This window comes from Amblyomma maculatum, chromosome 10 (assembly GCF_055883805.1).
Source record: "Amblyomma maculatum isolate TAMU_Amacu chromosome 10, ASM5588380v1, whole genome shotgun sequence".
NCBI lineage: Eukaryota > Metazoa > Arthropoda > Arachnida > Ixodida > Ixodidae > Amblyomma > Amblyomma maculatum.
In genome coordinates, this window is record NC_139353.1 from 84,873,896 (window position 1) to 84,890,388 (window position 16,493).

General features: G+C 41.2%; 1 protein-coding gene across 1 annotated transcript; it reads right to left on the reverse strand.

Annotated features, from left to right (window-relative positions):
• Positions 1-1,529: 1,529 nt before the first annotated feature.
• Positions 1,530-15,790, reverse strand: LOC146176930 (BPTI/Kunitz domain-containing protein-like). Its single transcript, XM_084581057.1, has 4 exons — positions 15,711-15,790; positions 10,202-10,411; positions 3,667-3,874; positions 1,530-2,074 (listed from the first exon to the last, which is right to left on the reverse strand). Exons 1-4 carry the CDS (start codon positions 15,778-15,780, stop codon positions 2,053-2,055), a joined length of 510 nt encoding a protein of 169 aa, XP_084437183.1. The 5' UTR covers positions 15,781-15,790; the 3' UTR covers positions 1,530-2,052.
• Between the last annotated feature and the right edge of the window lie 703 nt (positions 15,791-16,493).

Genomic DNA, 16,493 nt, shown 5'->3' on the forward strand with positions numbered 1-16,493 from the left:
CGTCCTGGTCGTCCTGCCCGCTGAAAACAGCGAGGTCTCGCTGCCGAATGGCACCGGAGCATGAGATGGACTGCGCAGGGGCTGCCACTGGCTGTTGGCCTACCTCGTTTGTCGCCATAGGTATCGTACGGCTCCGGAGCTCCACGGTGATCGTGTAAGTCTTACCCCGGGACTTTCCACCAAGTGAAGAGGGGTTTATTGGGGGTTACTAGGAGTACTGGAGACGGCAACCGGTGACACAGGACGATCGTAGAATAAGGTACAATCTCGTCCGAACAAGACAGTCTGAGCTTCGAGTGCGCGCGCCAACTGATCGGCCAGGAACTCAGCCGTCTTCATCGTCATTTGCGTGGGCGCTGAATCACCTTCTTCCTTACAATATGTGTATATATACATATATTGAATAGCCATTTATGTTTGTAGCACCCCTTCACTGCATTTGCTGAAGTTATGTCAAATACAAAAAAGCTGCGTATAGCTTTTATTTTACATAATAATTTTTCCAATGTGTCGAGTACAGCACAATCAACCTCTACATTTTTAAATTCATCTGATATGCGAGTTTCTCTAGTTTTATGTAGTTTTTTTGCTGTCACTCAATGAACTGATCATAAGACGAGATGTGAAAATATCACCAATGTAAGCACTCGCATGTTGCCACTTCTTTTGCATATATAACATTTATGACCGAAGTAAATGATTTTTGTATTATAAAACAAAAAAGATGCGCATTTTAGTGAGAAGGCCGAATAATTGTATGGCTTGCACAGCAGCCAGCAGTGAAAGCCAAATTCTGTTGAGGGAGCATGCTATTCGAAGGCGAAGAGAGCTCTCTTTCACTGAAGTAAAACCTGTTGCTGGGCTAGCTGGTTCATGATCGTACGGAGACCAGTAAGCGCAAAAAAGACAAACACAAGAGTAGACAGGACAATGCGCGACTGGCGCGTTGCCTGTCGTTGCCATTAGAGTTTCCAGTAGCGCGTTGTCCTGTCTCCTCTCTTGTGCTTGTCTTTTTTGCGCTTACTTGCCCCCGTAAGAGCTGTCTTTAGCAGAACAGATAATTTTCTCGGTCTAATATCCTAGAAACTCTAGCGAGATATCGACTAAACTGAGAACAGCCTGATATTCAAGGCAACTATAGCAAAAGTTTCACAAAACATGCTTTGAAAGCTTTATGTTTAAAATATGCTGTTTGAAATCGTCTCCACTTTGCAAACGCATTATTAAGCCTCAGATGTTCCCTCCAGAAGGTTATCAGAACTCCTTGCATAGACTGCGAACAATATTATGATTGTATGTTCTCGGTCATTATTATAAAGCTTGCCTGAGAGTGTCACTCGAAAACGTTTCTATGAATTTTGTTTGTGTGTGGACTTTTTTAACATACTCAGTCCAATTCTTTATTTCAGCCGTAGAGTTGACAAGAACACTTTCGCACTTTGAAGAAATGGGATATTTCTATTTTCTTTAGGTATTTTCTGACAGCCACTCATTGAATAACTTCAACAAATGGGAATACTTTAGTCCAAACCTTTTATTTCCCAGTCGAAAAAAACTACAGGACTGTGTCAAAAATACGACAAAATATCCTGTAGTTTTGTTGTAATCATCAAACTTTTCTGCAGTTCTGTAGTTTTTTTGTTGTATATTTCCATTGTCTGTAGTTCTGTAGCCTTTTTCTGCTGTAACTACAAAAATTTCTGATGTTACTACAAAATTTTCTGTTGTCATAACAGGTTTTCCGTCAAAAACCGCACAGAAATCCTGTCGTAACATCAGAAAATGTTTTGTAGTTTTTTCCGACTTGGTTTTGCCTTCATGGAAGACACCGCCATATGGTATCCTTTACGTGTACAAGTATCCATCACACTGGCATGCTTTTGAGCACCTGACAACTGCGGAGAAGAATGTGGTAAAAAAGCAAGCTTTTTATGTATGCTGAGTATCCAGCCAATGGTAGTTATTTTGCACCCACAGAAGAAATGGCTTAGTCTTTATAATAAATAAATCAAAACTACATAAAACCCTTCGACACATTCCTCTTGGACGTACCTATTCGGGTATCGGAAAACCTCTGTAAAGAAAGAGAACATCCGCTCATATCTATACCGGCATATATAGAGAAAGTAACAGTTTGCAGTGAGGTAAGATTTACGGTTGCTGTTTGTACTGAAGGAGTTTCTAAATTTTACAGCTTTTGTTATACTTTTACTTTACCGTAGAACACAATTTAAATGTTGCTCATTATGCCTGTTTCCGCGTCGCTTTTCTACATAACCAGTATAATTCAGAATCCTGAAAATACCGCCAAAAAGACACGATAGTTCGTGCCTACCTGCTGCTCACATCTACGCTCGCCCTAAGATTTATTATGAAACGTTTAGTGCTTAAATTTGCAAATTTTAGTTTCATGCCATCTAAAGTTCTAGTGTTTCCTAAGAATGCAGGCTGAAGTGTATTAAACTTCGCGAAAATTCGTCCTTGGCGCCTCACAAGATTAAGCTTTAATTACAGAAGACAAGTGACCTTGAGGAAGCAAATATAACTATAGGTGCAGGAGCTTTTTTTTTAGCCGTAATAGATTACTGTTCTTTGTTGTGACCAATTAGTTTAGCTTTTAGAATGATCACTTCTCAATTCCTTTCTGTATTTTTCAATATTCACCTTAAGATTTATTAGGAGGCATTTAGTGTTAAATCTTGCAAATTTTAATTTGAGGCCGTTTAAAGTTCTTGCATTACTTAATAATGCAGACTAAACTGCACAGCAGGTTGCCACAGTTCGTCATTGGCACCTAACAAAAATAGAATTACCTTTTATGGCTGAAGAAAAGCGTTTTGTGAAAGCAAGCATAGCTACAGACTAAGAGTTTTGCCAATCCAGGCGCAACATATGCTTGTCGTTTTTGTCAATACTAATAACCTTTTAAAATTTTCACTTGTTTCAATTTCTTTCCGTCGCATTCTGCTTCTTTATCTGTGTGTGGATGCGATTTTAGGTAATTTTCCTTGGGTGTTCTGTTCTTAAAGGCAATATTATTGACGATTTTATAGGCCAAGTAGCGTTGGAACTATAAGCTAGTTCTGTAGTTTTCTCGTGACATGATTCGTCTCATCCTGTACGGTTTCATCAATTTTTATGTGGCACTTTAACGCAGATTTCTCATCAGTAGTAAATGATAACAGCTTTCAAACATTTTCAGTGCTGATGATTTTCCCCATCGTTTGACGTGTAAACCTTTCCAGGTTAGGCTCACTGATATTTATTGCTTTCTTAATACCTGCTTTAATCCACTTTGGCGTTTCCAATATATATTAGTTCGGCCTTGAGTAGCTGAAAGCATGTCAATGCTCAAGCGCAATTGAAACACTGTTGCATCACTATAGTTTTCTCTATTTGTTGTTCTTCTCGTGGGACATTTTGCTTTAAACCAATTCGGCGGTTTGATAGCTATCCAATGATTTTGAAACCTTAGGTTCAGCTTGTATTTTCATTGCTGCCTTGGTATCTTCCGAAGCTCTGTCAGTCGCTTAGTAAAAAATACCTTAATATCCTGAGCCCGACAAAAAGATAATTTCAATTGACTTCATAGAAAACTGACTTTTAATTTCACCCTTACTGACACTGGCTAGCTGTATTACTAGAAAATATTTCGGATGCACGTACCTGCAGTACATGACACATGCTTCTAATGAGGTGAAAAAATTGCTGTTCACTGGCTGAGGCGGACCACAGAACACAAACTTCTGGCAGAACCTATTGCGATAGTTATAATAGTACGCATCCATGGTGTAACTGGGCACTCTGTCTCCTCTGGCCTTTCGTTCTTCGCAGCTGGCAGGTCTCGGATCGGCGCAGAATGAGGGGCCTTCACCTAATTGAAAAAGAGCCGAAATGGCCGGGTTTTCAAGTGCGCTACGTAAAATGCAGCAATGCGACCTATTACATTGGCTTAAAAACAATGTGTGTGGGTAATAACGAAGTAAATTTTCTTCTCAGAAAGACTTTCAATATTTATCTTGTTAAGACAATTTTCGGCGTAGTAGACCTGGTGTATAACGAAGTGATAGGCAGAAAAAAATGCACTTTGATAGCAAATGTATCAGCATAGCGCATAAAACAGATTTCATTCACACTTGTGGTCGAAATATTTGGAGTTGCAGAAATGTTATAGGAGAAGGAAAAGAGACAAAAAGCATAGGGACGTAAAGCAGCCCAAACAGAGTTTAGTTCCTCCAGCGTTATGACTACCAATTTCGGCTCTCATGCCCAAGTGCCTTCCAAGTTTTGCTTTTGAATTTATCAACGAGCGCACGAATAGGCGCGTACGAAAACGGCGATAAGCCCCGCGAGAAAACTGCTTCTTAACCGGCGCATTTAAGCTGCATGATTGCTCAACTGCCCAATGATGTTGAAGAGGATGCTGACCTGCACTCCTCATCGCGGTTTGCAACCGTGTGCGCTGTTCCATCCTAATTTGTGTTGTATGAATTCTATATGTATTTATTGTTTCGCTGTGTGAGTGAAATTTAATGTAACGGTGGCAGAGTGGCTTCAGTAGCTAAGATGTTCATACCACAGACTCGTAGAAACGCTATTTAGATCATACATGCATAAAATACAATGTTTGAGCGAACGTTTCGTAGACCCAATCTTAACTGCCGCGTGCTGCTCGAAATTAGATTAAATATATCATTGCTTCCAGCCACAGTTGCAGGTGCTTCTAAACAAGAGAGCTACAAGATTATGCAGTATATATCCTCATAATCATTCCAGTTCAGTTCAGTTCAGTCGTTCAGTCATGTCCAACTCTGCGTGAACCTACGGACCATATCACGCCACGCTTTCCGGTCTCTCACTATCTTCCTAACATCACATAAATTCATGTGCAGCGCCTCAAGGATGTCATCTAACCATCGCGTTCGCTGCCTACCCCTTCTCCGGTGACCCTCAATCTTTCCCAATATCAAATCTTTCTCCAGCGACTCCTCTCTTCTCATCAGATGACCAAAGTAGCTGGGCTTTAACTTTAGTCTCCGCCGGCACCACAATTCAAGCGCGTCAATTCTTCAGCGGTCAGCCTTCTTCACAGTTCCGCTCTCGCATCCATACATCACAACTGGAAAGACCATAGCATGAGTTATACGGATCTTTGTTGGCAAACTAATATCTCTGCTCTTTATTAGGCGGTCAAGGCTATCCATGGCTCTCTTTCCCAGAAGCAGGCGTCTTCTAATTTCATGGCTGCAGTGTCTTTCCGGGGTAATCTTGGAGCCCAAGAAGAGAAAATCTGTCACAGCTTCCGCTTCTTGTCCCTTGATGCTCCAGGACTTGATAGGGAAATACGCCATGCTGTTTTTCTTTTTAAGGTCCAGTTTAAGCCCAAACCTCTATCTTCTTGTACGCGCATCGGAAGTCTCTGGAGTTTCACTTCACGTTCTGCCATAAAGTGGTATCGTCCGCATATCTAAGGTTGTTATTAGGTTTTCCACCAATTTTTACTCCAGCTGAAGACTCGTCCAGACTCGCGTTCTTCATGATGCGTTCAGCACAGAGGTTAAATAGGTAGGGCAACAGTATGCAGCCTTGTCCTACTCCTTTCTCAATCGGAAACCAATTAGTAAGGCCATGCCCAGTTCTGACTGTGGCCTGTTGCCCTTCATACAGGTTCCTGAGGAGACAGATGAGGTAAATTGGTACTCCCATCTCTTGGAGAGCTTGCCACAATCTGCTGTGATCTACGCAGTCAGATGCTTCCGCATAATCAATAAAGCAGAAGTAGATATGTTTCTGGAACTCTCTTGCGTTTTTCATGATCCCATGAAGGTCGGCAATCTGGTCTCTAGTTTCTCTGCCCTTGCGAAGCCCAGCCTGAACGTCCGGAAGCTCCAGTTCCACAAACTGCTTCAGCCTACCTTGGAGGATTTTCAACATCACCTTCCTAAAATGCGAAATAACCGCGATTGTGCGTAGTTGGAACAATCTTTGGGACTACCTTTCTTTGGAATGGGGATGTAAACTGACCTCCTCCAATCCTGTGGCCACTGCAGGGTTGTCAAAATTTGCTGAAATAATGTGTACAGAACGTTAACATGGTTGAGGTTTTGAACGGTTGGCGTTTTGAAGCAACTCAGCTGGAATGCCATCAATTCCGGTAGCTTTGTTCTTAGCAAGGCTGGTTAACGCCCATTCAACTTGACTCTTCAGGTTGCCCGGCTCAAGGTCAGTAATCACAACTGTCTTACTTTGGGTTCGCACATCCGGGTCCTTCTTGTAGAGTTCTTCTATGTATTCCTGCCACCTCTTCTTTATCTCTGAGGCTTCAGTGAGGTCCCTACTTCTTTTGTCTTATATCACGCCCACCTTAGCATGGAAGCTTCCCTTGATATTTTTCTTTGCCTGATACAGAGCTCTTGTGTTCCTGAATTGGCTGTTGGCCTCAACTGCTTGGCATTGTATGTTCAGGAAGGCGTTCTTAACTCTTCTTGCTATTTTCTGAAAATCCGCATTGAGGACATTGTATCTTTCTCTTTCCCCCATAAGTTTTCTCAACCTTCTTTCCTCAGATATTTGCAAAGCCTCTTCAGATAACCAGTTTGCTTTCTTGCATTGCTTTTGCTTTGGAACTACCTTAGTAGCAACTTCTTTTATTATATCGCGAACATCAGTCCACATTCCTTCAGGCTCTCTGTCCTCGAGATCGAATTCTTGAAATCGATTCCTCACTTCCACAGCATATTCTGATGGAATTTGATCCAGATCATGCCTGAAAGGCCTTCTAGGTTTTCTGCGTTTTCCTCAATCGAACCCTAAATTTGGCAACAAGAAACTGATGATCGGTGCTACAATCAGCCCCAGGCCTTGTTTTTACTGCTTGTAACGCGCGTCTCCATCTCTGCCGGCAAAGAATATAATCTATCTGATTCCTGTAGCGACCGTCCGGTGAAGTCCATGTGTGCAGGCGCCTCTTGTGCTTTTGAAAATGAATATTTGCTATGTTTAGGTTGTTTTCTTGATAAAACTCTACTAGCCTCTGCCCAACTTCATTTGCCTCACCGAGACCGAACTTGCCTGTAAGTCCGGATATTTCTTCACTCCCCGCCTTAGCATTCCAGTCTCCTGTGAGAAAAAGGACGTCTGATGATCGAATGCGGTCTAAACGGCATTGCAGGTCGGCATAAAATCTCTCAATGTCAGCTTCTTCGGCAGTAGTGGTTGGTTCATAGACTTGGATAACTGTTATGTTGAAAGGGTGACCTTGGATCAGAAGTGAAATCTTTCGGTCGTTTTGGGGGTTGTACCCTAGCACTGTTGTGCCCATTCTTCTGTTTACTATGAGAGCGGCCCCATTCCTTCTCCTGGATTCGTGCCCACAATAAAAGACATAATGGTCATCGGAATTAAATTCTCCCATTCCGGTCCACTTGAGCTCGCTGATACCCAACATATCAATGTTCAATCTGTCCATTTTTTGCTTGGCGACATTCAGTTTGCCTTGCGTCATAGATCTTACATTCCATGTTGCTATGTTTTATATCTCTTGCAACATCGGACTTTCCGGTCGCTTCCCCACACATCCACAAGTGAGCGTTCTTTTGGCTTTAGCCCAGCCGCTTCATTCGCCCTGGAGCTACTAGAAATCGCCCTTTCTTCATCCCCAGTAACATGCGGGACGCCTTCCAACCTGGGGGGCTCATCATGTGGCGCCATGTCAATAATACTATTGGGACTGGCCATAGGGTTTTCTTGGCAGGAAATACTGGAGTGGGTAATAATTACCTTCTCCAGTGAATCACATTTGTCAGAACTCTCTGCAGTGACCTGTGTATCTTGGTTGGCCATACATAGCAGAGCTCACGACTTCATCGAGTTTCGCAAGCTCCTCCGCCATGGCAAGGCACTGATCCATGAAGGGGATTCGCACAATCACAGAATACAAAAAAAACTCGACAGCGAATTCTATAGGGATTTCACTGCCTCAGGGCCTCGATACTTTCTCCAGGAGAGCCTGTAAATTTTAAAAGATGCACCTAGTGCTGAGAACGTATTTTTATATATTTTACAATAACATTTCTCCACATTTCGTTGAGACAGAGAAGACCTGCCATGTAAGCCAAATGTTGCGAGAATAGAATTTCAGAATTCCATAATACGCCATTATAGCGGTGCACAGCAGCGACTGTGTTACTGAAGTTAATCCTGGCAGAAGCAAAGCCTTTAGCATGGATGCTACCGACCTGTTTTATTCTTTACCCCACTAAGCCTTTATACATAATGTGAAGCAATGTTTTTGTGAATCAGGTGATGCTTTAAGTTTCAGAAATAGTTCAGGAATCCTGATGGAGATTTGTCTTGATTTACTTTCGTTCTACCTGAGGTATACCCATGAAGCTTGGAGAGGCAGAACATACATGCTGTAGTGTGGTGTATGTATTGGCTCATACGGGGCACCTGTTCTCGTCGACATCTTTCTCAGTAGCGTGGCCAGATGTCATAAATGTAGTCAAAAGGGCATGTGTCCCCGCATATTTAGACACTTGGACGACTATCTGGTGTTTGTGGATGGTGCGCGCTTCATAGACAACGTTGTGAAAATTTTAAATATCTTCCGAGATTGTGGTTGTGGTCTCGTTTTCACTTTTGATTTGCTCTGCCAACGGGAGATAAATTGCAGTTCCTGGATGTGCTGCTATGCTTCAACCACAGCCATGTTTATTGGCGCTATCAACCGATATGAGTCAAACACTTACTACAGATCGCCTCCAGCAACTAGAAAGTTGTCAAAAATGGAATTATTCTTTCATGTGTACTTTCCGACCTGATAACATATTGCACGCACGACATGGCTTAAAGCTTTCATGAACAGGTAAGTAGAATAAAGGCATCATGTTATCCGGAATTCCGTTTTCCCCCTTTTTTCACACACAAAAAATAACCTTGCTCTTGGCGCATGATAGCCTTAGTTGTTTATGCGCCAAAAAGCCCAACACAACATAACATAATGCGGAATGCACATTCAGGTTTGCATGTTATAAGCGTACCCGCTGGGTAAAAGGTAACTCACCAAAGAATGTATCTGATGGTAAGGCAAAAAGAAAAAAGTGGTGATGCCATACAAGCACCGACGTTCAGACAATTTCAGCAAGGTGGCCAAGCGCTATGGCATACAGTTAATATTTTGGCTCCAAAGAAACTCACGAAACTATTTGGATTAGTAAGCAGAATAACAGCAAATAAAAAGGGACCAAATAAATATAAGAAAAGATCCAAGGCATGTGCCGTACTTCAGGATTTATTCTTTGAGAAACGGGAGTGGTATACGAGCTGCCAGTTTCCTATGGGAATACGCCCATAGGTGAGACGGGCCGTTGTGTAAATATACGGCTGAAAGAACATAAAAAAATTGCTATCAGGGTCAAAATCCTCACATTTGGTTGACCACTACCAGAGATGTCAAAACTGTAACCCAGACTGTAAGCCGGAATGTAAGGCCCGTTATGAGCAAGTGGAATCGTCGTCCTGTTTCTGCTTTGAATTTTTTTTTTGTATCACGATCACATAAACATAAATAAACCATATATCTTAAACTACCTTATCATCACTCGCGCAGGACTAATCACGAGAACTATACCAGACCATTTGCTTCCCGTTGTGATACCTTCAAATATCCATTTTTTTCATTGGTCATCGAAGAGTGAAATAAGTTGCCATCGAACTGCATCAATGTGGGCACGCCTTAACTGTTTGTTAAACACTTGAGTATGTTCGATCAATGAAGTGCCTTAGAATAATTAGTAAACCTCTTTTAGTAGTTTGTTGGAATTTTTAGCAGTGTTATATTGTCTGACGTATTGCACATATTTATTGTTTATTGTTAGTTTTTGTGACTGTGTACTTCAAGTCGCTCCGGCACTGCCTGCCAGAACAAAGCTGTTCAACGCACTCCTGTATGAGCCTGGATATCAGGCTCACAGTATTGTCAAAGAAAGTAAATAAATGCATAATATTTGGGTGACTGAAAGTAATCAATATCGAAACCATCCTTGCTATATAGATGCCACACTATGTAAGGTTCTAAGGTTAATAGGTGGGTAATGTCTGTGCACTAATCTATGTCACTACTATTGCAGTGCACCCAAATCTGCTCTTAATTGTTCCTTCATTGCATATAGTCAAAATATGTTGGCGGCTGTACACCTACCTTTGTTGCAGCACCAAGCGCAGTCATAGCGGGTTTCAAATACGCCCTCGCTCATGCAACCATTCCACAGAAATCGGTCACATCTTCTCGATGTCTTATTGTAGAAGTATTTTTGAAGATTTGAAGTGCATTCGCCCATAGGCTCCATTAATGGCGTGTCACAGGTGATCTCTTTGAGGTACCATTTGCCGCTCAGTACTCTCCATCTGGCTATAAAGAAAATGCCATAAACAGACATAGGCTTGAAAAATGTCAAGCTAATGGCTAACATAATATATAATATACAGAACTGAAGTTATGAAACAACCTGGTCACAAATTTCTGTCTTTCTTTTGTCTTGCATTCTTTAATGATGAATTTAACCTCTACGCAAAGACACACATATAATATATATATTATGTTTGTGTTGTTTATTTAGCATCGTTATACGTGCGTGCGTATTTCGTTATGGAAGAATATTATCACCACAAAATAGTTTAGCTACATTTCAGGATTTTCCTTATGAGAGCAGGACAAGTATTTTGTGTAACTGAATATAAAAACTTTATCCAGAAGGCTCCTTCTCTTCAAGGCGCTTTCACCTATTGCCCGACAATCCTCAAAACAATTTGTCAGCGATGCCTAAAACGTTTTTCAATAGGTAAAAAACATTAAATTTTGCAACACCAACAGTAACGATGACGAAAAGTGATGTGGCGTGATAAAAATGTTTTTGTTTGTGGACATTTCATTTACACGCGCTTCAAAGCGCTGTTCCCTTTCTTTCTCTTTTAGGAACTTTGGTAGTAATTTTTGAATAAGGTCCAAATAATTCTGAAAACACTAAAAATAATTTCTAATTTTTCAAGACTGACAATTATAGCTATTTAACAGCCACGTATTCTACCGGTAAATTATTTTCTTGTTTTTTCATTTATTCAAAATTTACACAGCGATGAATATATTACCCCCCGCACAGCGTCAGTAACGCCAAAAGTTCTTAGCTATAAAATAGTTGCATCCCCGCAGGGGTGGTGCAGTGGTTACGGCAATCGACTACTGTTCTCAAGGATTCGGGATCAAATCCCGGCCTCGACGGCCGCTTTTCGATGCCGGCGAAAAGCAAGACGCCAGTGTGCTGTGCGATGTCAGTGCACGTTAAAGAACCCCAGGTGGTCGAAAACTCTGGAGTTCTCCACTACGGCGTCTCTCATAGCCTGAGCAGCTCTAGGTCGTTAAACCCCACAAAACCAAACCATATGATAGTTGCGTAAAACATAAGGATTCTTTGGCAATCTAACGCGTTGCGAGTTCAGGGGAAATTTCAAAGGAAAGATGCAGATTTGCCGTTCAACATCTGTGTGTTTAGTTACACCTTTATTTTCAGTATATTCGCATACCCCAGAGTTGCATTGTAAGTAAAACTAACAGCAAAGAATATTCGAGCTTTCTTTTCCGTAGCGCATTCATACCTTACCATAAAGTTGGTCTGTTGTTGCGCTCTCGGCCGGCCTCACACTGAAGGATTCAAAACAACTGTATCTTGAAATCAGGGTACTAAACCGGGAATTTTTTCTGGTGCAGTTCGGGCTCACGCCTGTCGGGTTATGGTTGGGTTTCACCTCCATAATCACAAGGTAATACAACGCAAAAACCACACATAGGACTCAGAAAGGTGAGACGAATACAGGCGCTGACTGACAATTAACGGTTTATTGTTCTAATACCTCAGTAGATATACAGCCGGCATCAAAAACAAGAAAACGAATATAGCTACATCGCAAACAAAGATCAAGCAGGAGCGCCTGATCTCTGATCGGCGTCTCTCACAGCTTGACTCGCTTTGAGACGTTAACCCCACAAAACAAACATTTTTTTTTTCTTTTCAATACTGATAGCAGAGACAGTTTGAGTGATCCTGTGCTTTGAAAATGGCCTCCTCCACACGAGGGACATTAGTATTGAGACTGAAAGCACTCTTTTCTATTTTTTTTTTCCTTTATACTTCTTCAAGCCAGCGTCTTCCTGCCTCCTCACAGGCTTTATCTTTTCTAAATTCCCTCCTCAATTTTCTTCTTAGGGAACAGTCGCAGGTTCTTTCGGTACTCTTGATATCATATCTCTTTCCACTTTTGAAGAGTTTTGTCCAGACCTCCCACGTCACCGCGTAGCCCGTAGACCATCACCGCGTAACCCGTAGACTTCTATCTATCAGTGCCACATTTCTAGTTTGTATTTGGTATTAGCATCAGTTATGGCGCTAGAGCGACGAGACGCATTCTTTTTTCGACACCGCATGTGCGGGGCGAAACTCCACCAAACAAATCTTGTGAATTTATACTTCTGCCAAAAATTTCACTCAGTTTCATGTTCCTCGCTGACTTACATTTGAACATTCGAGGTTCGCTCCTGGCATAGTGTAACTTGAAGTGAAATAAAATCAGCAGACATCGCAACGAGCAAAAGGAACAGATGACAAAATGGGAATTCAATTTATGGAATCAAGTTTGCGCTAAGTTCACATACAACTCAAGAACAGAGCGGTAAATTGCTGCCAAAGACGGTCTTTTCACCATTAGCGTCGCTTTATCATTCTAAAATCTTTTTCAAACAAATAGCATCTTCTGGCTTCGCATCGCATACTACTGCCATTCACGTGCCGTGGGACTCATTACGATGCCGTCGAACTTATATGAGAATAAAACAATTGCGTGATTTCCTTAACAGATTCATCATTTGGCGTTTGACCAGTACATAATTATATATTTATTTATCTTAGTACGTAATTCCAGTTAAAAATTATATGCTAAAATTTCACTCATTAGTTATCTCTCTAGGGGGGCAACTCTCTCCATGAGTGGCGCCCTTGCGCAGTGCAGCGACCACTCCTGTTCGGGCAGGAACCAAAGCTCTACAACAGTGATTGTTGCTTTATATTTGGCAATATATTTTCATTTATTCTCGTCGCCTTTGTACAAGTAACGATATTTTCTTTCTATTCTATCTTTGTAGCCTGCAGTGGCACTTTGGAAATAAGCGAAAAAAGCGGTTTAAAAGTATCATTAAAATGAATTATACTAAAGATTTGATTTATTTGGGCTTATCCGGTTTAAAGTCTAAAAACCAGTTAGGCTATGGAAGGCGCCTTAGTGCAGGGCTCGGCAAAGTTTGGATTTTTTAACGCCACTGGCATTGCAAAGCATACGGGCGCCTTGCCTTTCGCCCTCTTCAAGAGCGAGTGGCGAGTTATGGAAAATTATGAAGGAAAGTTGCCACCAAAAGTGTGCCGGACCCGTACTGCGAACTGGTTTTGAATGGTTTCACTAATTCATTCCTGCTCAGCTTTAATTCCAAGATGGCGAAAAAATCAGGTTTCGGTTCATTTGTTGTTCCTGGCAAAAATTCTGGTCCGGTGTGGGTCTTGCTTTCGGTTCCGGTATGACACCCTGTTTAAAACAAAAGGCATGCAGCATTTTAATCTGAATGGATGCCGCCTGTCTGAGGCCTAAAAGAGAAATGCTGCCATTTTTTGAGATTATTATGTTTGAACTGCGAGAGCCGCGGAAATTATTGAATCTGTTTACCCCACTGTCGTGGCGCAGTGGCTATGGCGCTGTTGTGCCGGAAAGTATAAACACGAGCGTATGACCATACATAAAACGATGTCCATCATGTCACCCTTCCAAACTCAAGCAGAATTAATCATCATAGGTGCATTAGACCATTTTCGTCGCGCTGTGATACATTTAAATACTCATTCTTTCCCTGCGCCATTGAAGGTCGAAACTGCCTCCCAGAAGAAATTCTATCTCTCGGTGGTGCTTGCTCTTAGTTATACCTAGCTACTTCGTTGTAATAGAATCGCAACACATCAAAACACCAGAAAAATCGAACACAATCACCAGCTGAGCGTCGCGAAGGTATGCACGTATTTCATATTAAGATATCAGTGACTTACGATATGCAGAATGCACACCGGTGATAGCAGAACTAAACTTCTAATCGGTTTTCGTACTGCGATGACGTGACTGACTAAAAAGGGACCACATTATTGGCACACAAATTCATACGAAGCCTACAGAGGCTTCACAAGTACTGTTCCAACCTCTGTATTTTTTGTTTTGCGAGTACTTTGTCTATTCACGCTGTAACTACGTGCACAACCATTGTTACACATGATTGTTGTCGCAGCATATCCTGACATGTTACAATTGGACAGAGTCACCTTTGGCGGTTTGTGCATTTAACTGCAACTGTGAGGTGCAAGAACTATCTTGTTCTATAAAAAGCAATTTCCCCGACTTATCCAACTAAACGAATTTTGGTTTTGCGGGTTTTGACTGCAAAAACTATTCAAGCCTAATAAACTAAAAGGCAGGATCAGAATTTGAAAGAAACAAATTGTAAAATAACAAAACTTTTGACAAACGAATCGTTTGTATAACATTTAAAGTCGAATTGTGCTTTACCACACCGCTGTAGAGGTTCCTTCGGCGTGTGCCACGCTGTCAAGAAGATAAAACACATTTTAAATTGTAAAAATTTAAATACTAAAATGTTGAGTCATCAATGAATGCCGTCATGTTTATAATTTCAAAAATATAGGGCTTGCAAACATAAAAAATATTCAGTATTACATTGAATCAAAATTACATGCATTGAGTTTAGAAATGCTGGATGTTTTAGCGGTGAATTAGAGAAAATTAGAAGCACCATAAGAATAACAAGAAGTGATTGTTAGCTTCACAGTGTTGCAATGATGTGCTGCTTGAGATGATTGTAAATAGCCTTATTCAGTGGATACATTTCTTTCCGCAGCAGTGGTGTTTCAAAGTTTTACTGGCCACCTTGTCTTGTTGACGAAATATTAGGGCACACAACAATAATATAGCGTTTGCTCTACTATAGAGTGGGGAATTTATTCCTTGCATTGACCACGATTAACGTTATTCTATGCAGTACATAGCACATAATCATTCTCCAATGTTTTTTCTGTGGTCAGAAGTGAAGTTCAGTGTTTTTTATCAATCAAGAATTTGAAAAAATTAAAACAGTACGCAGAGAAACTGGAAGAGTTCTAGTTGAATTTCCTGCGTGCAAAAGCCGACACATGCCCCATTAACGAAAAGGAAGTTCTCTTCTTCAGAAGAAAGGCGAAACCTCGTCAAGAGAGAGCTGCTATGGCAAATATCGAAAATTCACTTCTTTTCATTAGAAGGGGTGTAATAGTTTTGGTTCATCGCAGGTGTAACTTCCTGCTTCTAGTTTTCAAAAAGGGAATCTTCGTTTACAAAAGACGTTAGTTGCTCAGCACCGAACGTACATTTGTCGCATTATTTCTGCATTTTCAAGGGCTCGGTACTGATACGCAGTTGCAACATTCTTAGAGAACACACGCTAAATTCTCCCGCAAATACATCACGGCCAGCTTTTGTCCATTTATATGGCACACCGTGTCGCATGACAGCTAATTCCTACCAGTGCCCGGAAGGCGAACGTGTAGTGAATAACTGCATCCAAACTCACTTACGTTGCCCATGTGAACACCAAAAACATATCGTAAGCAGAAAGCAGAGACACTCCATCCATCTTACTGACATACTGAAGATAATTTGCCTGAAACAAAAGGAGTAATGGAAGTCACTGCCCAATGCAAGTCCTCAAATTTCAGCGATTGTAACACGCATATATGAACCTATTCTCATCCCTTCCAAATGAAATGAACAAATTTGTAAACAGAAACAGGCAATTATTGTGTTTACAAATGTTTGTTTAAAAACAAATGGGCTTGTATCTCTTCATAAAAGCGTGCTTTAATTTCTCCGCAAGTAAGAACTGATTCTAATTGTCACGGCTAGTCTACAGTACTAGACTTGTTTAATATTTTTCGTCTCCTAGGAGTCCAGCCTGCAAGTAAAACCCTTCTTGTACACCTCATATGAAATAATGATACATGAGAAGAATAAGGTGCACAAAGAAAGAAAGGGAAAAGGACGACCACTAGTCTTGTCTCCTTTCTCAGCCGTGCACCAATTTTGCACTCAAGTATCTTTCTTAATAGGCACCCACATATCCAGCGAAAAGTGTTTGGTATGGAAGGGTTTGTAATTTGAAAAAAATTAAAATATCACACTAGAAATGTATCGCTCGTTGGAAAATGAGTTCAATTTGGAAATAATTCTTGACGTATGTATAGGAGAATGAACTTCGGTATGAAAAAAAAATTCGTAGCCTATGCGCGTATGCTATATGGTCCTGGCATAACCAAGCGCTGCATAGCAGACGGGCACATTGAAGTTCTTAACCATAAATC